This window comes from Asterias amurensis, chromosome 16 (genome assembly GCF_032118995.1).
Source record: "Asterias amurensis chromosome 16, ASM3211899v1".
In the NCBI taxonomy this organism is placed as follows: Eukaryota; Metazoa; Echinodermata; class Asteroidea; order Forcipulatida; family Asteriidae; genus Asterias; species Asterias amurensis.
Window position 1 is genome coordinate 5,544,115 of NC_092663.1, and position 22,881 is coordinate 5,566,995.

Genomic DNA, 22,881 nt, shown 5'->3' on the forward strand with positions numbered 1-22,881 from the left:
ACGTGAATGAAAACGGATCAACGCTTTTGAAACGTTTTGAATTGTACTACTCTTTTTTCGCAAAAAGTTTTTTTGTAGAGTCCGAGACTGGTGCAAGTTGAATTCCCGAATCCCAATCACGGTCCTGTGCTCTCGTGCCCCCCCCCCCCCCCAATCCCCTACAAGGACATCCACCTACTCCCCTGGTGCCAATTACAGCCCGCTAGAGTCCCGGTAAATTGCTGGGGAGGAGCTTCAAGGTTGGTGACATAATAACCAGCTGAACTATCTCAGACCTCATTCAATTTGCTGTATTGTGTGGGATCACTCTCCTCAGCAAGCAATAAAAAAGCCGTCACACTTTGGTCTCGTTATTGTGTCGGCTTGAATAGGTTCTGGCACCCTTAGTTTATTGGGAACCGCACGCCCATGCAAATCCAATAGGGGGCTGAGAATGGTGTCCAGTTTTAGAGAAAAATAATTTTTCCTCAAAGTTTGTCAGAGCTCCATGAGAAAAGCGGTAAAAATAGTCCCACTGCCAATTGTTTGAGTTTGCAACAGACATGCGGTCCCTCAGTAATGGGATAATGTATTCTAGCAATTAGCTTTCCCCAAGAGATGAAGAAATCGATGGTAATGATTGGGCCACTTTTCAACGAGAGGTGATTATGGCCTATTATTCAGCAATTGGCTGTTCTTTGAACTGGTTGCTCGCCCTGCGTTACTAGACTCCAGCTGTGTGAACTCAAGAATGATTGCTGCGAAATTGCACTCCCCGGGAAGAGAAATATCTCAGCTGAAGTTTGCCTCAAATTGATATTGACGCACGATTTAACCTCGCACGCCAGATCGTCAATCTGGGACTGGGAAACATTTCCGGAGGTTTGTTCCACAATAAAGGTGGTGAATGGTAATCACGTACGGAGGGGTGAACGACGAAAGAACTACCGGCAAATCCCAAGAGGCCAGCTAGTGCACTGTTTTGGGGACGGCGTGTGAGCGTGCGACTCTCTTTGGGCGCTTTTTGTAGCTGAGATTGTCTTCCGTGAATTCATGCACGTAATACTATTGGCAAGTGCACTTTACCAGTAAAAGTTCTTCTTGTCAGCTACTGATTTCGGCTCAATAAAGCGCCCAAGAGTTCTTCACTGATGCCCAGTTGTGTGCGTGTGTGGTACGGACGGTGTGTATGCGCTGCACACAAACCAAAGACCAGCGATAAAACCAGTTAAAAGTACAGGAGCTTTTCAGTCGAGCGTGAGGGACGGCAAGTATGAACGTTCAACCGGCCTGGATATCTACGATTAGCGAAAGATGAAGTCTGGTTTTCTAACATTGGTTTGGATTTGTTCCTTGTCTGTGGTGTTTGCACAAGGTAGGAAAATGCTAGAAGTTGTTGTGTTAGTTTTTGTTTCAGCATTTTGGGTTGTCCGTTTTGCTAAGTGAATGTGTATTGCGCTAATTTTGTTAAGATTAGTTATAGGTGTCGTCTGCAACACAAACGCATTACAACAGTGTCACAGTACCAGTTGGCAGAACCTCTCGTGAAATACTTGGCTTTGTGCTTCAATTTGTACAAGTATTTTCTGTTACCAAGTGTGGGGTTCAGTATTTACTGACTGGATAATTTCTGCAACAGTAGGTTATTTGGTGTTTTTATAAGAAAAAACAGTCGGCATTCAGAAATAAGTTGAACTTTGATTTTGAAGGTACTCCACCTACGAAAGGCTTGTCAGTCAGTTAGTTCAAGTTTAGAGGAACATTTTAACTGTGTAAAGATTTTTGTTGGTATTTGAAATGAATCCTTTCGAAACAATTTGCACAAAAAAAAGCAGCATGAATGAAACGGAACTCTCAAGTTTATTTAAAAATGCTTTAGGCCTATGCCTTGTAACATTTACCCTTTTAAAATGTCTCTAAAGGAACACGTTGCCTGGATCGGACGAGTTGGTCTATTAAAAGCGTTTGAAACCAATTGTTATGAAATGCATATGGTTAGAAAGATGTTTTAAAAGTAGAATATAATAATCCACACAAGTATCACTCGAAACTGCACGGTTTTCCTTTTACGCCGCGAACTATCACGGTCGGCCATTTGGGAGTCAAAATTTTGACTGCCATAAATGGCCGACCGTGTTAGTCGACAGGGTAAAAAGAAAACCACGCAATTTCGAGGCATATTTCTGTAGATCATTGTATTCTACTTTTACAATATCTTTCTAACCATATACATTTTACAACAAACGGTTACAGAACGATTTTCAAAGACCAACTCGACCGATCCAAGGCAACGTGTTCCTTTAAACAACCAAAGAAAAAAATATGCCCACCAACCCCACAGCATTCCCTACTACCTATGATATGAGGTTCGCCACCGTTCGTCCGACAAAGAGGAACGACCTCATATTTGTAGTAGGGATACAGTATGTTGACATAGAGCTCCAGTTAAGCAAACCAGGTTCACTCGGCAGTCAATTCAGTTTCAATTTAGTCAAAATACTAAAATACAGTCAAATTTTACAAAACATCTTATTTTTTTGCTTTTTTGAAGTGCAGCAATTATGACAGCCACTTATTTCGCTTGCCACTATTGATATTCCCCCAAATTCAACATACACAAAATCATAGACCGAACAAACTTCCTCAAACTATTTGATGTAATTTGTAGCAGTTGATTAATTTAAATGTTTGCTTGTTATAAAATAGAGGAGGGCTAAATGCTTCCCAAAAATAAGAATGTCATCTTTAATTAAACATGGATTTTGGGCTGTTATATCAGTTTGTAATCTTATTCTTTTTCGTCCAAATAGATCCCGAATGCTGTCATGGTGTTAGAAGCCACCCTGCCTGCCAAGCATCATGTGATCAGGTAAGAGTCTGCTCAAAATGTTTGAAGTAAAATGTGTTCAGGCAGTGGACACTATTGGTAATTGTCAAAGACTAGCTTTCACACTTGGTTTATCCCAACATATGCATAAAATAACAAACCTGTGAACATTTGAGCTCAATTGGTCATCGAACTTGCGAGATAATAATGAAAGAGAAAGACACCCTTGTCACACGAAGTTGTGTGTGTTTAGATGGTTGATTTCGAGACCTCAAGTTCTAACTTTTAAATCTGAGGTCTCAAAATCAAATTTGTGAATAATTACTTCTTTCTCAAAAGCTATGGCACTTCAGAGGGAGCCCTCACAATGTTTTATACCGTCAACCTCTCCCCATTACTCTTCACAAAGAAAGGTTTTATGCTAATGATTGTTTGGAGTAATTACCAATAGTGTCCACTACTTTAACAAAAACAGGTCCAAACTCAGGCAGATTCAAATATCTTATTTTTACCTTGTCAGGATCTTGATTTTTTTAAGGGAAAGTACAATATTTTAGTCTCAATTTAGTCAAAACCCGTTTTGATGCCCTTGAAGTATTTTTGTAAAGCTAACTCAGTTTCACTGTTTGGACATTGGTATAGTTTCTTGAAAATTGCTAAAGTACCATCCTTATACGGAACTTCTTCTGGTCATAAATTTTCACACAATTTCATGCTCAATACATTTACTGTAAAACCAGAGGTATTTATTTTTCTACCAGCCTGGGACTGCAAAAACTGCAAGAGTCAACAGACTAACAAAATACTGCATGATGTTGGCACTGCCTCTGCAGTGCAGCACTACCCCAAAATGCAAAGGGTTTCATACACTGAAGCCCCCCTCCAGCTTTAACATTGGTTATCAAAACAAAACTAGCTGGCACAGTTATTTGTGTTCTTTTGTTGTGGGGTCTGTGCATGCAGCGTGTACATGAATAGATCAAAATAGAGCCAACTAACGTGCACATGGCATGGTGTTAATAATATGAGGGACAGCCATGCGCTTTGAAATAATAAATCCTGCTCTTTTTGTTTTGTGGGGGAGGAACGGTCCGTCTCAGTGCTCACCCCTTTTTCTGTTTCGATTAAAATTTGTTTGGGTAACCTACTTTTAGGAGTAACACCTACATGAACAGTGCACTTGACTAAACATAAATTATGTAGATCTAGGTTGTTTGTTTTCAAAAGTAGGGTCTGCTTCTGTAGCTTTTTTTCTCACACTGTCTTCCTATGGTGGGTTCTTAAATGATGTAAGTCTAGTTGTCTGTTTTAGCATTTTACAATGTACAAGTGAAGACACTTCAGGACCCAGTCAAGTTGAATGACATTTCTATATTATTATACTTTTAAAATACAAAAGACCTCTTTTGACAGTTTAAGAACTGTAAGGCCTACCAGTACCAACTCAATGTCACAATCAGCTCGATCAACAATTTCCTGATGATTGCCCAAACTAAAAATCTGTTTCTTACTCTACCACAACTAAATCTTTGTGACTGCCTGAGTTTGTGGCAATATAATACACGCACTGTGACAAAAGTGGTATTAATTTTGCCTACAAAAGACCATACTGGTAGTTTGCATAGAGTGTGCCTTTGGGCTAAAGAGTGTATGGGGTGCATAGAGCAGACCATAAAATTTGTTTGATGTGGTGTGACCCCAGCCCCATTTTCAGCCTTTTTGTACCCGATAATAGGCTAATGTCTTTCTCTATTTTGGGTCACTGTCTATTCAGTGTGTCACACACTGGACATTTCTACCATGTAAGATTCAATTGGTTTTTAAATGAACACCACACATTAAAGGCACTGGACACCTACCGGTAATTAGTAATTGACAAAGACCAGTATTCTCACTTGGTGTAAAATCCTAACATTTTTGTTATATGCAAATGCCTAAAATAACAAATCTGTTAAAAATTTGGACTCAATTGGTCATTGAAGTTGCAAGAGATTAATTGAAAAAAAACACATTGTCGCACAACTTTGTGTGCTTTCAGATGCCTGTTTTCTACTTATGTTATTTTGTTTTTCTTGTGAGGCGCTGTGTTAATTGTAGAGCGCCATAGAAATGTTTATTATTACTATTATTTTTATTATTAGACCTGAAGTATTTTAATATTTTAGCGAGAATTACCTCTTTCTCAAAAACTATACGTTACTTCAGAGGGAGTTGTTTCTCACAATGTTTTATACTATCAACATCTCCACATTGCTCGTTACCAAGTATGTTTTTATGCTAACAGCTAGTTTGAGTAATTACCAATTTAGTGTCAAGTGCCTTTACATGAGCAAATTACAGATTTTAAATGAAGAACTATAGCTGGAAAGTTTTTAAAGTAGACAACTGAAAGTATGAGTTTATACGAATGTTACAATAAATTCCAGTGATGTTGCCTTCCTTTAATGTTTTTTCCCCTAAAAAAGTTGTACCTTCCTTCATGGTCGTACCAACAACCAGGTCATTGCTATAAATGTAACTTGAGTACCAAAATTAATTAGTTCTCTAGAAAATTGATGAAATGTAGTTAACAAAAACGAGTATTTTCTGCCCTAAGGGTAATTCATATATCTACCTTTTTGGCTCTTGATTTCCATTCAATGACCAATAAGATCTACCGAGAAAAACGTATTTTATCTTGTTTTTGCAAATCGGCAGCCCAAAAAATAAAATTTCTACTAATTTATAAGGCCCCAAGTCACATTTTCAGTACACTTCAATATACTGGTCCTTTTTATGGTGTGTTTTTTCACATTATTCAATTGATTAACCTATATTCCCTGGGAATCTCTGGTGACGTGCGTTCAAATCACAAGCGGACGCACGATTCTCTCTGCTAGACCATGTTATCCGATCTGGATCTGTGCACTTGGGTCGATACCGGCCACATCTGGGTTTGAAACAGTACACTTCAAATTGTAAAGGATACACCATAGAGGGAAGATCAAACGTGTAAGTTAAAAGTATTAGGCCTCTTTTATTCACCCATAGGCTCTCTGCAACTCACTGCAGCTTCAGTAAGTGGCAGTTTGTCTTGGTTTTTACAGCTAGGCTTTACATGTCTTGAATTAGTGGGTTGCATTTCACTGACAATTTTGCGAATAGAACGGGTAAATTACAAGATTCGAAGAGATGACTCAGATTTATTTCTTGATTGGAGGTAGAGATATGCTCATGGTGTGGATATTATGACCTCAGAGAGGTGCAGTCTTTCTGTTTTAAATGAAGAAGGTGGTCACACAAGTTCAGCATTCAATACGTACAGATTATAAATGAGAAATATTAGCTACAATTGCAAACAGCTTTCTGAAAAAATGTAGGTCTATTAATTTGTATCTTGCTTCTACCATATTGTAGGATTGTATCAAAGAACAAACTTTGCTGAAATTCCTTGAAAACAAAAAACATAGATCTGCATCGTGTTCCGGCATCATCTTTTAAAGAGAAGTTTGAGAAGTTTAACTTTAGCAGCAGAGAAACTGTATAATTCCCCCATCCCCAAAAGGGGGAAATTCAATATTCGTACATTCTGTACCGTATGCAACATGAAAAACAATTCAATTGGCATAGTTTAAAATAAAATAGTTCATGTGAGGTTTATTTCAAATACAAATTTCATACAAATATGTAAACAAGATTATTTTAATTTTTCAGGTAAAAATGCAATCCAGGAAAGATGTTTCGACTCAATCCGCACAGAATACAATTACCCCAAAACAAACCATAAAAGTCAATTAGAGTGTACAGAGACTTGCATTTGTATGTATTTTGTGTTATCATCTGTAGTTATCACACATTTAATGGTCAGCTACTGTAAATGGACAATGGAATATTGACACAGCCCTTGCTGTATAAACTACCACAGTTATTATCAGTGATAAAAGAGATTGAACAAGGGTGATAAAAGTTATTATAGAGTCAAACGAGGATTGGAAGAAGGAAAGTAAAATATAACATGTAGCTTGTTGAGTAGTTTTGAGAACGAGCCAGTTTTTCCCTGCTTATTAAAGGCACTCGACACTATTGGTAATTACTCAAAATAATTGTTAGCATAAAAGTGTACTTGGTAATGAGCAATGGAGAGCTGTTCATAGTATAAAACATTGTGAGAAACGGCTTCCTCTGAAGTAACGTAGTTTTTGAGTGATAGATTGCTCACTCAAGAATAAAGACTTCAGCTGAAGCCTTTTATTATGCATCTGAAAGCTCACAAAGTTGTGCAGTTCATTTTTTTTGCAACTTTGATGAGCAATTGAGCCAACATTTTCACAGATTTGTTATTTTATGCATATGTTGGGAAACACCAAGTAAGGAAACCGTGTTTTACAACATTTTGGGACATTGTATTAAATACATCGTCCCAAAATGTTGTGTGAATTTTGCACAATGTATTTAAAAACATAAAACGAATAAATTTACGTGATAATAAGTTGATATAGGCCTACTTGCTTTATACTTTACAAAAGAAATATGACAGGAATTTCACTAAAACTGTTAGAATAGATTTTTTTCTCTTCATTATGATTACCGATTTTCTTGTGGGATAATGTTGCCGGTTGTGTACTGTTGAGTACAAAGAGTGATTGATATGAGAAGTGCATCGTAGCAGCAAGCGGCAAATCAAGTACCTTGCACGCCTTGGAAGTGCATAGATTAATACCCGTAGATTACCCCGGCCCACGGAAATAATAAGAAGTGCTCATTTTGCTAAGGTGTGTGACAGATTGGCACACTCATTTGCCATGATTGGTGAATCAGTTGTAATTATTAAATGGCAACCATGAAAGCATTATTGGTCCGCTTTATACAGGAAAATGCACTAAGCAGGTCTGATGTCTGATTGAATTATGTCCCATTGACAGAGCGATACATAGGCTGTATGTACGATGTATGTTTGTAGGCACTCCATACACATGATCAGATTTACAAATTCTGGGTAGTGACTTGATCCCTGGTTTAGCAATGCTCCATTGATTATTGCACCAGTCCCAAAATGTACTAGGTGTTAGTAAGTTTATCCTGCTGAATCTAGACAATAATATTTTTTATAGGGAGGCTTACAACCACCAAAAGTACACCAAGCCAAGCAAGAATGACTCAAAACCTTGCCGCTCGACTAAGCAGAAAATGTAGCCAGTCTCTCATGGGTATTGAAAGACTATTGCCATATTGTAGGCCCCCCCCCCCAACAACCATCCCAATAGCCCACACTTGACCATCAAACTTGAGCTCCTGGCTTAGACTTCTCCCTGGATTCCTTGAGAGTTTGACGAGTCTTGACTATGAGTTGCAAGAAAAAGTTGACGGTTCTTTCGAAAAAGGAAAATGTTGGTGTGAAGATTTCGTGAAAAGAAAGGGAATTCCATGGAGAAATCTTGCCTGTGACTGTGACATCCATCAATCATTTCAAACACAAAAGGGCCAGCTAGGCCAGACACAGGCTGCGAAAAGAAATGAGCCTGGGGCCACGTTTCCTGATAACACTCTGTCTTTGTGCGCACAACCCAAGCCCGCTAACCAGCTTTTGTCCCATGCCGACAAAAAGAGGGGAGAAATCCCTCGACGATGGAGATGCTGGATCAGACTCCTTGGTCGGGACCAAGACCTGTGTAATCAGAGCAGTCAGAAAGAGCAGAGAGAAAAGGGGGAGGGGGTTGGGGAAAGGGGAGGATGCAATCCCATGAATCAGAGCGGAAGCTAGATATTATGTGTTTTTGATGCCCAAAAATTCATGCCTCTGTTGTAATCCAAGATGATGGTCTGATTGCATGTGATTGACAGGTTTGGCTTGGCAAGACAGAGGAGAAGAGTAAGAAAGGGGCACAGACAGAGAGATAGCTCTCTCTGTGTCCATACCCCCCCCCCCTCCTTCCCTACCCCTCTCCACTTCAGTTCACTCTGTAATTACAGTCGGCAATGACAAACTGATTGTGATTGAACTGTGGCATCCAATCCAGCACAAAGTAATTTATACATCCCCGAATGATGCCACAGAATCGGGTGGTGCAACTAATTCTCCCCCCTGTTTCATGATTTCTCAGCTTTTTCCTGGAGACAAATGACAGATGGTCTGTAATAATGAAAAAGCAATTTCAGCAGCGGGGAGCATGTGTTACAAATTGAGTTTCTTGTCGGTGCCTGGTTCGGTTGATCGACATTTTGCGGATCCCCTGGTTTTATTTCCTGTCTTGTGTGCTTTAAGACAATTCAGGCGAAAGTGTTTGTAGAATTGTGTTTGGGATGGGACTTTCGAACATGAATGAGTTTAATCTCAATTTTACGCTGGGATGATAACACGGAATGATGAATGTTACCTCGCTGGGTTCAAAGCGCTTTTCTATTTTGAGTATGCTTTTTGTTTGTCTGAAGAATTTTCATGTTATGGCAACTTCCAATCTGCATAATTGTGTCCCAGCTTGTGTGAAACTGGAATTATTTTAAAACAGTTAATATACTTTGTTCTTCGCCGTTTTATTACTGTGTTTTCTATCAAGCTTTGGTGGACGTCGATTTTCCTATTTTCTCAAAATTATATATCACTAGGCTAAGGTTTGTTGCCAAACCTCCAAATTACAATTATTTTAAAAAGAAGCCATGTTTTTCTTCCCCCAAAATGTGCTACCTTATTTTGTTTTGTAACATAGTCAGATAAACAGAAATAAGCCTTGTTTCAATTTATAGGGCACTGCATTCATTCTACATAACAAAAAATTACTGTCGAAGGAGAATAATTAATTAGGTGGCACAATTAGATCCTAAATTTGTGCATCTGCCTTAAGAATAACCATTGTAAAACAATGTATAAAGTTGTTGGGGAAATGTTTTGAAATATCAATTGGTATAAAGTATGAAGCCTGGTTCATACTCCGTGAATGCGGAGCGAATATTGGCATCGCAACTCTGTTTTTGTTGCGAGTAATTCGCAAAAAGTTGAGGAAAAGTTGAGCACAGCTCAACTTTTGCGAATTATTCTTTGTGCATTTGTGACGTCAATATTCACTCCGCACTCGCGTTCGCAGGATTCGCAGGATGAACCAGGATTTATACTTAATACCCCAAAACAAATTTTCAAAACATTTCCCCCAAGACTTTGATCCATAGTTATCTGAATATATAAATCTAACAAGCAAAAATTCTTATACCCTCCATAATGACACTTAGGCCAACTGTCACACTTACTCAAAATCCCCATCAACCTTAATGGATTTCTTTTCTCCAAATCTTTGCACACAAATTTCCGCTTGACCTCTTTTCTCAATTGATTTGCCATACGTCTTGGTGGTTTCTTTGCACATAATAACACACACTTGTCAAAATCATCAACCGTTTTATGGATCATAAATTATTTCATTGAACAGGAAATGACATAATTATTGCGCTAGGAAATTGCCGATAAATGCCACTAAACTTGGGTTAATCGAACTAGGGCTTGTCGGGACAGCAGAGAGTTATTTGTCTAAGGCTTTGTTAAAGTTAAATGGGTCTGTCATTGTCATGGTCTCTACCAATGTTAGGTTTAGCCCGAGGAAACTGTATAAACTCATGGACACAGTCAAAATATGGCCCTGTACACATGGTGATGTATGTTTTACTTTAGTTGTCTGTATCTTACATTAGAATGGAAGTTGGTTCCTTTCAAGATTATATCTAAATCTCCTTTTTAAAAGTAATCTTGTTTGGGAAGTAGAATGCAGCTTATGATTTGCCTAGCATTGCCTCACATGTTTTGGTTCTCTTAGACTCTGTAAAAATAAACTTTCATGCTACTTCGCTTTGCTCATGCGCATGAAAAGCGGTTTAGTGTTTATGGATACGCCATAATAAAGCAAATGGGGGCAATATGATTTGATTCAAATAATTAATTTACAGCATGGGATAATGGTGGGATCACCTATGGCGAGCCAAACCTTTCCATATCGTATTTCCACCATGCAAAGTTTCAAATCCTGCTTTTAGATGGTTGATTTCGAGACCTCAAATCTGAGGTTTCGTAGAAAATTACTACTTTCTGGAAAACTACATCACTTCAGAGGGAGCTGTTTCTTAAATAACTTGATAAAGCTCTGTAATGGGTGTATTTTATACTGATACTTGATTCGTACAGATCCTAAATGCTTGATCCAAAAACAGCACGAAGTGAAGCTATAAACTAAATTTGATGGACAGTCAAGAACAATGTATTTCATGATTTTACTTTATTCCCAAGTTAGAGACATACAGTGCCAGCTCAGTTGGCAGCACTAGGGACAGAACTCAATCCGTGGCTGGGGAGAAAAAATACTAAAGAATGCAGAAACCCTAGTGCACTGCTAGAGAAAAAAACATGGCCTCACAATCCAGCTCAAGAACTGTAGAGGCACCAGTTAGAAAGATTTTAAACCCTAAATCAACAAACCATGGAAAGAAAAACTGGCAAGGCTCTTGGGTAAACAATATGCATGGTGTACACAGGCGCAGGGAGCTATGTGTGAGGGCACAAGAATGCCCTGCCAATGTAGGCTATGTTTTCCCATCTATTCAGCACACTGCGAAACGCTAGTGTTTGTCATTGGGTTTGGTTTGCGCCAGTGTATTCGTGCCTGACCCTCTTTTGAGATGCCGCTCCGTCTGTTTGTTTTTGACCTTTTTTTTTCTTGGAGTGCATGGTACCTCAATGCTTGAAAACTGACAGGTTACCGTTAAGTGAACGCTTAAGTTACTCTTGTGTGTTTGTGTAAATCTTGTACCTTTTTAAATTCCTTGAAGTACAGATGAGGACCAACAGCCAACAATTTTGAAATTCTTCTTGAACCGATGCAATCAAATTATCACTAATGTACGCATAATGAACCGTCTTGAAGTACATTTTATAAAACAAATGTGATTTACTTTCTTATGATTGAATGTGCCGTCTCTGCTTCATTTTACGGAGACATGGTAAATTTGAGTTGACTATAAAAGCCATGTAAACAAATTGAGTTATTTTAGCATCCTTCCATTTCAATTTCTGTAGTTTGGAGTGAGGTGTTTTTTAAATTGTTTATTTATTTTGGGTAATGATTGAAAATGTATGTTTTTCACACGATTTTATTAATTCTAGAGATTTTGTTTACAAGAAGATAGTACCCTTAAGTAGGTCTGTGATCTGGATAGCTTAATATGGCACTACAAACATATAAGACAACATAAACCAATAGGTTAATACCAGCAGAAGTATGAAGCTTCAACAGACCCAGTCATTGATTGCCCTGACAGCGTAAAAGCCTAATAGCTCACTATACACACACAAACATTGTAGTTCCTTCAGGCCAACTGGCCCATCTTGTAGCCAACATCGATTTTTTGTTCTCCTGGACCTTCCCTAATGAAAAAAAAAATATGCAATCACAGTCCAGTTCTTGGTGCTCGTCCAAATTAATTCAGTGAGGTGTGTAATAACGTTGTGTAAAAATTTGCTCATGGGCAAGCCTGTTAGACTCTGTCTAGTACCTGGTACAGATTCCTGAGGGTGAAGGGAGTTGGGGAAGGATGGGGGGGGGGGTTGGAGAGTGGCGGTGGAAGGCATTAATTGTATTGTAGTGTTTGGGATGCACATTGAGCAAGCACATTGATAATGTCTGCCATACCGCATGTATTACAAAACCATAGATCAAACTGTTTTGGAGCTACAGAAAATGTTTTCTAATGAAAGATATGAGTTGTCATCCAACTATCATCCCGACACTGATCTGAAAAATAACCTTTAAAGTATAGCAGCACAAATAAGATAACGGTGAAGATTTTTCCTTCAAAAACTATTGTTTAAATCTGTATTTGTTGTTTGCCTTGTGGGTTAACATTAATTTTATAATTATTTTTACTAAATGTGGGGTTTACACTACGTTTTTTTCATGACCGCTGATGAATCTTGGGATACATTGTTGTTTTTGCTGTGATTTTTTTCTCATGGATTAGAAAAACACAATGAAATGAAGCCGGTTCAATATGAACCAAATTGAAATTGTATGATTAAAAATACTTTGTCTACATAATGTCCTAGTTTCCCTTATTTGGGAAAGGGTTTCATTGAAGCCTGGCTAATCAGACTAGTTTCACAACCAATCTGATATATTTTTTCTAAGACTAAGGGCTGTTTAATTAAATGAAAGGCAACAGGAAATGTTGATGTGATCATCCGAACAATAGCCTAGGGAGGAAGACGGGCAATGTCTTTGATTATCAAACAATCATATTGATACTTTATTAGACTCTATGTGGCGATCGAATGTGTAACATGGTGTCATTGACGGAGCATAGCAACAAATCTGGATCTGTTCAGGAAGATACTTTCATTAACTGCTCCACAAGTTAATAACCACAAAAAGTTACTTAATATCGAGTACTGAAGTGTTGTTATTAAAAAACACTGTCAGAAACGACCCCTCTTTTGAAGTGTTAGAGAAAGAGGTAATTTTGTACCCCAAAATTTGAATCTGAGGCAGGCATGTTCCGAAAGCACAGAATTCTTTTTTTTTTATATTTTATGTTCTTGCAATTTGGATGGCAAATGAATTGAGCCAAACTTTGCACTGATTTGTTATTTTATGCATGTTGGGAAACACCAAGTGAGGAAACTGGCCTTTGACATTTACCAAAACTAACTGACACAGTTTCAAAACAAATGTTTTAAGTAAAATCAGAAAACTTGTTCATTTAAAAACAAAATAAAATAAATTTACCCAAAATAAGGATATTAACACCACATCTGCTCACACCCAGCACCGGAAAAACCACCTACATATGCAACAAAAGCGTTCAGAAAAGTTAGAACTGCACTGAACCAAATATGTTTAGTTTCTTAGAGATGGTACATTTGAACACATTGTGTTGTTAAATTTATGTTATTGATGTATGGGTATACAATTTACTTAGCTTTTTACCCTGCAGCATTTTGAGTAACAACTGCTCAATGAAATTCACAAGGTATGGTAACTCACTACCAAAGTTAAGCATGGTTGGTTTTCAAAGTAAAATATCAAATCCATCTTCCATGATCCATCAAAGCCAGTCAAATCAATGGGGAGGATTTTGGCTTTAGCCAGGGTACAACCATGGAGGTAGAAATATTCTACCTCCATGGTACAATACCCACTGATATTCTTGTATATGTTATTCCCATTTCAACTGTCAAGAAATTAATCAAAGTCATATTTTGAAACAAACAAAAGTGTAAAATTTGGTTTTGGTTGGTGCCTTTTTAACTGAACTTACAATGCCTGAATAACTGAGCATCAACTTGGATTACCAAACCGAAACTTTTAAAATTTGCAATTTTATGTGACTGTTCACTTGGTTCTTTTTACAGTATTGTTCAAATGAATCATAAATCCATGCACATTGGGCAAAGGATACTAGGCAATGAATTGTATGAATGCTATGTACGTAGGCAATGGCTTTTGTTGTCTTAGTCTTAGCCTTGGTTGATGCCTCTCTAAAAGTGTCTGTTTACTTTAAAGGCTGGACACTATTGGTAATTATTCAAAATAATTATAGCATAAAAACTTACTTGGTAACGAGCAATGGAGAGCTGGTGATGTGAGAAACGACTCCCTCTGAGGTAACATAGTTTTTGAGAAAGAGGTTATTGCTCATTCAAATAATAAAAGACTTCAGGCCTGAAGCCTTTTATTATGCATCTGAAAGCACACAAAACAAGGGTAAAAAAAAACCGGGTTTTTTCTTTTGTTATTCTCTTGCAACTTCAAAGACCAATGAGTAAAAAGAAAATCAGAGCTTTGTTATTTTATGCACATTTTTGGAACACCAAGTGCCTTGCCCTCTAAAGATGAAATTCTAGGCATTTACATTCTGGTCTGCTCAGATCATAACTTAGTATTTCTCTGTTCTTTTCTTGATTATCTTAGATGGCTTTAGAAGCCTCAGCACCAGGAAGGAGACAGCATCTGTCCAACCTAAGAAACAACTGCCCAATGTCACTGGTAAGGATTTATAAACTAATATGGATTGTATAAAACATGCTCTCTCCATGTAGGTCCTATTATACGAGATCCGCCTCCTTGGGAAGGAGGTAAATTAAAATATGAAATAATTTATCAATAGCCAATAAAAAAAGCATCTTAGAAGTCGGTTTCATTCAAACTGTTCAGAATGAGTGGGTATTGTTTGCTTCATTCAGAGTCACACGTACATGGATCTGTATTGCTCATTATCCTCTATTGAGTGGAACCCTATTGTTGTGACCCAGGAAGATGGAATATTGGAACATTAATTGCTAATTAAATTTGACCATTTATTCAACCTTTTGTACCAAACAATCTTCTCTGTGAAATTCTTGATAAATGATTCCTTTATATTTACTAAGATTCAAAGGCAGGCTATCTTTTGAAGGTAGCTTATATCTGAATTCGTTATTCAGACTTCTTCAAAAAGAAATGTGGTATCCCCCCCAATTCAATACATAGTAGTAAGCAAACTAAATGTGTTACATCAGCACATCTTGCACAGTGCACATCAGCACAGTGCTTACTACCGTTACTACATAATGTATGTAAACAATGCACAGCATTTAAGACATTAGGGGGATGTTCATGCATGTGTGTGTCTTTCATAGATTACGTGTTCAATGTAGATTAGTAGTGGCTAATTAGCAGTCAACTCAAGCTACGGTGTAATGATAATAAATTTTATGATCTCAGGTTGTATGAAAGTTAAGCTGATACATAAGTTGTGTTATGCATGTTACTGCACCTAGGAGCAAGTAAGAGGGTTCCAAGATGTTCTTGTGATGTGGTCTGCAAATTGCACCTCAATGCTGAATTTCTTACATAATGCTCTGAAGAAACTATAATCACAACAATATATTTCAGAAACCCATCTTTTATCTTTAAACTTCAACTTTGCTTGTTTTTTTTATGTGTATGCTAACTGATCCAGTGGTCTGGAAATTAAGTAAATAGTCATGTTCTTGGAATGTGTGGTCAATTAGTCATATTTGTCAAGCTGACTCTCTTCAGATTTGAAAGGGACTTTAAAAAACTCATTAGCTTATTGAGGTTTGTAACAATTGCTTTTCGTAAATTATATATATTTCCTTGTCATTGTTTTATGGTTTGTGTTGCATTATCGAGGCTTGATCCTGCACTATGTACCATAAATATATGATACAATGCTTCAACTACTTTAGTTAATCCAAGTGGCTTTGATCTTCCCTTATCATTGAAGACATACTTTGTTTATTGACCTAATTAAGTGTTTATCCATTAACCCATTTATTACATACAATGTACATTAAGCACAAAGTCTAAAAAGACCAGATCTGACACAAGTTCACATGCACATTGTGGCATCATTTATTTTATTACTTCACACGAATATCACTAATCAGTCCTATTCTCAGCCCAGCATCTTTTATAAGAAACCACTCCCTTGAGTTTCCTGCTATTCACAGGAGCCCAAGCTGTCTCCAGAGACTCTCTGATTCCTTTCCCAATCAGACTCTTGTATCACTACCCTACCCAGCTCCCCTTTCAGCGACCCAGTAGAGCGCTCTAGCGAACCCTCAGAACCCCGGCCCCTTTGTCATGCCATGTTTTCCCAGCTAAAAGCCTCTTCCACCGAGACCAACGGCTGGAAAATAATCCACTGGCAGGACTGAAACCCAATCCAGGTCTTTTTCAATGGGCAGGTCCCACTGTAAGTTTCTCTTTATTTAGAAGAGGGGAAACTCTCCACAATATTAATTGCTTGGCTACCTGATATGTGTGTATAAGTGCCTTGGAATACCACGACACATGCCTTAGTTTTTTCTCTCGATTCATACACCAATCCGAAGACTCAAAGAGATCATGGTTTGTGTGTGTGTTTTTGACACGATTCTTGGCCTGCTGTGTATTTCCAAGTATAATAATGGGAGCCAGTTCATAATTGGTGTGCAAACTGTTCCTATGAAAAGAGACAGTCTGTCAGCACAGGTGACCATTTATTGTGTGTTTTGGGGTTCTATTGAAAGCTAACTGTGCACCCTACACCTGTGGTAAATGCTGAGGACACACATTGCATATTGTTATGTACAATGCGTATCTAGCTGTATGCGATAAAAACAATTTTTCTGCGCTTTGAATTGAGAATACTTTTGAGACTATATCTACAGCAATGTCAGTCATAAATGTATGTCATCAAACCAACTTTCAGGTGGAAAATGTTTCTTGTGAACATTTTCTGATTGACATTCCACTATCTGAGATTACCAGTTGCTTGCATTGTATTATATTTTCCTGCTTACTGCTAACTGTGAACACTGCAAGGAAATACAATTTTGTTTTGTATGTTGTGCAGTGTTCCTTCCAAGTCGGTCTGTTTTTGTTTCGATGAAAACAAGGTTCTGGTCTTTATTTTGGCTGTGTATAAATTCATAGTGTCAGGGTTTTATATTTGCCTATCAATCATCAATCCTGTAATTTGTCTTTCTTTTGTTATTTTGTAATCAATCACTGGCCTTTGCAATTTCAATTTTAATCTGTCAGTAACTATTTTACTCTCAGAGAGTAAAGAAAGTTGTGTAAGTTGCAAAAATTTGGAATGTTTTCCAATTTTCTTCCCCCGTCTCTTTCAACAAATGTACTTATCACCAAATCACAGCCATATACGCCCACATTAGTCCCCTATAAGTTACTAGCCACTCCACTAGGACGGCCACATTTCAACAGTGCCTTCCACTCAGGTACCAAAGATTTTTCCAAGCTCAAAAGGAACAAAGTTATTCCGTCCATCAGCAAGCAACAATTAGATCCCTGCTGACTTCATTTGTGCATTCCAGGGACCCCTTGAGGTCAGGTTGTGACCCAAGGGTCAGGTCATGGCTGCTGGGCGGTCTGTCTACAGTCTTTGATGATGAGTAGAGTAAAATGAGGCACAGTCAATGTCAGAGCCAGCAGTGTCGAGCAAACACTCACTGAGATGATGTTACTAACATCATAGTTTGGCTCCTTGTCCTTTTATTAGTGTGGATTCTTCCAATTAGGGCATGTGGTAGAGTCAAACAAGCGTTACTCAGAATGCTTACTCTGAACACCAAAATATGTGTCAAAGTTTACAATAATCAGGCCTGGGTCATAGAGGCCATAATGCCCAGCTTGTGGCCTTTATGCCCCTGCAGATGTTTTCCTTTTATTAGTGGGATTCTTCCAATTAGGGCATGTGGTAGAGTACAACCAACAAGTCTGAAATAATCAGGACTAGAAATACACAGAGGTCATCAGGACTAGAAATACACAGAGGTCATGGAGACCATGCCTTCTGTTGCCCCTATTAATATGGCCTTGGTGCCCTTTCAGATGTTGTCCTTATATTAGTATGAACTCTTCCAATTAGAGCATGTGGTACAGTCCAGAAAGCTTACCCAGGATGCGTTCCACTTTGATAACCAGTCTGTGATCAATCAAGGCATACCACACCACATGTAGGTAGTCATGTCCACTCACAATCACATGGGTATGTCTCAAATCCATCTTATTTGATCTGAAAGCACCATGTGTATGCTCTCATTTTTAACAGTGCTGGGCTGCATTCCATTTTTGTGAACATGCCTCAAGTTTTACACAAACCTTTGCGCTGTGGAACTGTGGAACACATGGTGCTTTTGGATCAAACCAAAAGTTCCTAAACCCTTTCAAGCAATTCACCGAGCATAACAATTTCTTTCAGGTAGTTACTGCACAGTATGCATTTTGTGCAATAAAGACTCAAGACTGTTTTCAATAATTAGGCTAATTAGGAACCTAAATGGTAACTATTTTTTTCAAGGGCATCTGTGGACTGAGACACAGGTGTTACATATTATGTGATGTCCTTGCTACATGCCTGGCTGGCTTGTCCTTAAGATCCTTCCAAGGATGTCTCTCCTCATCTTGACCTCTTTACTACATCTGTGTTGATTTCATGACCAATTTGATGATGATCAAGTCCTATAAAAGAAGTTGGTACATCCATGGTACAGCTTACTGAACTGCTTGAGGAAACTTTAAAGGCAGTGGACACTATTTGTAATTACTCAAAATAATTATTGGCACAAAACCTTTCTTGGTGACGAGTAATGGGGAGAGGTTGATGGTATAAAACCTTGTGCGAAACGGCTCTCTCTGAAGTGCCATAGTTTTTGAGAAAGAAGTAATTTTCCACGAATTTGATTTCGAGACCTCAGATTTAGAACTTGAGGTCTCGAAATCAACCATCTAAACGCACATAACTTCGTGTGACAAGGGTGTTTTTTCTTTCATTATTATCTCGCAAGTTCGATGACCGATTGAGCTCAAATTTTCACTGGTTTGTTATTTTATACATATGTTGAGATACACCAACTGTGGAGGCTAGTCTTTGACAATTACCAATAGTGTCCACTGCCTTTAAGGGTGGCAGAGAGGGCTGTGGAAAGAACAATGATAGGAGTAACAAAGAAGGACAAAGTGGCAAATGAGGACCTACAAAAAAGATCAAGAGTGCCATGGTGGGAGAATTGTCGTGGCCCAATTACCAAATTTAGGCCTACAGTTCAGTAATTGCATGACACTGATTATGTGTAGGCGCAATTGAGTGTATACAGTTTCTGTAACGTACTTGCTCTTCGAGAAACAAATTCTCTAGGAAACACTATCATTAGTCCTTTGTGATTTAAAAATTAAAGTATATACTTACTGTGCAAAATCAATACTATTTAATATTGACAATTGATATTCCGATCCCTCCCGTCTTTTTCCAATCAGTGATTGTTCAGGAGTGGGTAGGGATTTATAACATTTAAGACATCATGACTGCACCTGTTGTAATTTGTGTCCCTAATTGGATGCTGAGCAGTTCCTTAAAGCATAGAGGACAGATCTCAAAGTAACTCTATTAAAGATGAGACCTTTTGTGTGGTCTTCTGGAGGAATACACTGATCTTTGCAATGCAATCTTCTTTCTTGATGCTTTGTGTTTTTCTTCCCTAATTGGGAAGGGGGTTCTCTTTGAAGTTGCTGTCTTTTTGTCCTCATATTATAACATCCTGCAGAACATGAATTCTGGGGATATACAATATAATACAATACAATGGGTTTTTATATAGCGCCATTTCATTTAGACCACAGCGCTTTAAACGAACAATAGCAATGCAGATACATGTAATACAACAAATGAATAATAAAGCAATAAACAGACACTAAGGAAAAAGATGTTTTTTAAGTGCTTTCTTGAAAATAGGAAGTGAAATTGAGGTGCGTATTGTGATGGGAAGATGGTTCCACAGTCCTGGAGCGGCTAAGGAAAATGATTTAGATGCAGCGGATTGAAGAGATTTGCTGCTCGGTTTATTTTCAGCAAGACGGGTTTTGTCTGATGCTGAGCGAAGCCCAGCCCTAGTTTGACTGTGAAAAGAAAAACAAGATGAAAGATATGCTGGTGCAAGTCCATTTAAGCATTTATACACATGCACCAATATTTTGAATTGAATGCGCTCTTTCACCGGGAGCCAATGTAGCTTTTTGAGAAAAGGAGTTGCATGATCATGTTTAGACGCACAAAATATTAGTTTGGCAGCCCAATTCTGAAGATGTTGAAGTCTATTAATTTGATTCATTCACTGTATGGGTTGATGCTGTGAGTACCTTTTTAAAACCTTGACATAATATCATTGGAAGACATTTTTCATTGGGCCACTTGACCCTTACTAATACTAATGATTTAATCATTGGGCCAGTAAATGCATTACTGAACAAGAATGGTGGTCTTATCATCTTTCGACCCTGTTTTCTTTTTTGGACTCTAACATCTTAATGTCTTGAGTTTGGTGTCTCAACTACAATGTATCAGTGTGTGAGGTACCAGACCACATAGTAAATTCCGTATAACCAGCTCTGCATAGCAATAGGAACCCTGACTATTTTGGTTTTAATTGATTTTAAAGCTCACAAGACTACTAAACTGTGAAGTCAAATTAAGTTTTTGTCTCCTTCAAAAGTAGTCATGTGTTATAATTGATTTTAGTAAACAGTAAGATTCCGCTTAAAAGTTGCAATCGTCTGTAAACCTTTTCTACTGGGCCTTCTTCTTTAAGAAAGTATCCCCCTTTTGGCTTTCTTAACCCAAAATCTAATATCTTCAAGTTGCCCTATCATCATGCAGGAGCGATCATTCATAGAAAATTGTTTATTTGTTTTTTTCTTTCACAAAAGCATAAGGACCCCAACCCTTCAGCCTTCCCTTCAGGAATGCAGTACTTTATGATCCATTGAAATTGGCTTACAAATAGATTGTTTCCCATGAAGACACAGGCTGATAGCATGCACAATGCATCAATGCAAATGTCGTCTTGCCTCCTTAACAAGCGAGTAATTGCATTTGAGACGAAACAGAGTGTAATAATTGTCCATTCACACTTGGTAGGAATCCTACTGGAAGGAGACGTAATAAAGATATCACCTGAAAAATGAAAAATCAATTGTAATGTATTAAGGAACATTGACTGGAAAAGTGCAGGACACCTCTTAGGTTGTGATTTGTACTATGTGACCTGACAGCTCCCTTCTACTAAACAAGACGATCTGATAATATATACAATATTGGAAAGAGAAGTGTGAAACTTGTACTGGTTATACCAAAGAGTCCTCGATAACTGCAACATCAAGCTCAGATTTTAATTTAGTGTTTGCGTGTGATGTAAGCAATGCCCAATGTAACCACACATAGTGTTCTAGATTTGGTGGGCTGCATGATGATTAGTTTCACAAGGTGTTTTGAGATGGTGATGGTAAGCGCATATATTGATGGTAAAGCAGAGCCATGAAACTGGGCCCAGGCGTATTGGATTGGTTGTAAAGCATTTGAAGTGGAGGTCTTAGAGGTTTTCAACATTTAGCCCCCTTGGCTTTACACAGTATGCACTTTGCCTTTATGTGACAAGAAGAACAAAAAAGAAACGGACAAATATTTGTGCATTTGCACTTTGTGTTGATAGAATGCACTTTTGAATCCTCACTGCCAATACTAGCCTACGAGAACAGACACATGACCAACAAATAGCAGCAATTACACATGTTTGCCCCGAGGTTGCTTTCGCGTCTAGTCAACCAAAGTGTGAACATCTTCATCATGCCAAAATTGTGAGCGTATCATCCACAAAGATTTCAGCAATATGTTTTTTTTGCCCCGGTAGGACGAGATGATGAACTTGTCTGCACTCTGTGCCACTGTTATGATAAAGACATGAGTACACATGTTGTGAACGGCAGTTATTATTGTTAGTAAAATAAATAGCCATGTCATCACAGGCTATTTGAGGAATTCATTGGATGAGTTTAATAATATTGGACGAAAAAGACCAAGGGTCGAGAGGACAAAAGAAAGGGCAAATCAATACACTAGGATCAAAAGCTATGTAAGGATTTGGGAAAAAGATGCTAAAAACAGAAAGAGTTAAGCCCGGTCCATTCATCCTGATATGCGAATATGTATGTGATACAAATATTGATGTCACACATTGGCAACGAATACTTCCCCACAGTGAGCTGTGCTCAACTCTTGCGAATTTTTCGCAGAGAAAACAGAGTTGTGACGTCATTGTGCTTTGCATTCGTTATTCGCAGGAAGTAAGCTTTACTGTTTTGTGTTTGATCAAAAGCCTCTACCATCTTTTGCCATTGGAATCAGAATTCTCTTTTTTCTTGTGTCTCAAGGACAGAAGGAAACACTTAAAAGACGGTCTCAACTCAAAGAACCAAGATTTCTTAAAAACTAAAGTACCTTGGCAACAAACATAGGATGCCTTTTGTAGGAACTGAGGCCTTTGCTTGGATGGGGCACTGTTTAGCCAAATAATAGAGCATTCTGCTTATAATGCACTATCCACCACTCATAGGATGTGTTTGTGTTACTTTTATTCTAGTCTCTGGAGAATTTAGTGATAAAAATGAGTGCCTTTAAGTGGGACTTAATCTACATTTTCATTCACACAGTTTTTGTAATAGTGTTTCATTTGTTGTACATTGTAGCGTGAGTAAGTAAGTGACTTTCTGGCTGCTTTGGCTCTT

General features: G+C 38.1%; 1 protein-coding gene across 1 annotated transcript in view; it reads left to right on the forward strand.

The window, feature by feature from the left end:
* The first annotated feature begins 1,144 nt into the window (after nucleotides 1-1,144).
* LOC139949092 (reversion-inducing cysteine-rich protein with Kazal motifs-like) overlaps nucleotides 1,145-22,881 on the forward strand; it is a 64,677-nt gene continuing 42,940 nt past the window's right edge. The window contains exons 1-3 of the mRNA XM_071947495.1: nucleotides 1,145-1,354; nucleotides 2,790-2,848; nucleotides 14,728-14,802. Coding sequence (XP_071803596.1) covers nucleotides 1,294-1,354; nucleotides 2,790-2,848; nucleotides 14,728-14,802 — 195 coding nt within the window. The 5' untranslated portion in view covers nucleotides 1,145-1,293. The remainder of the gene's footprint in view (nucleotides 1,355-2,789; nucleotides 2,849-14,727; nucleotides 14,803-22,881) is intronic.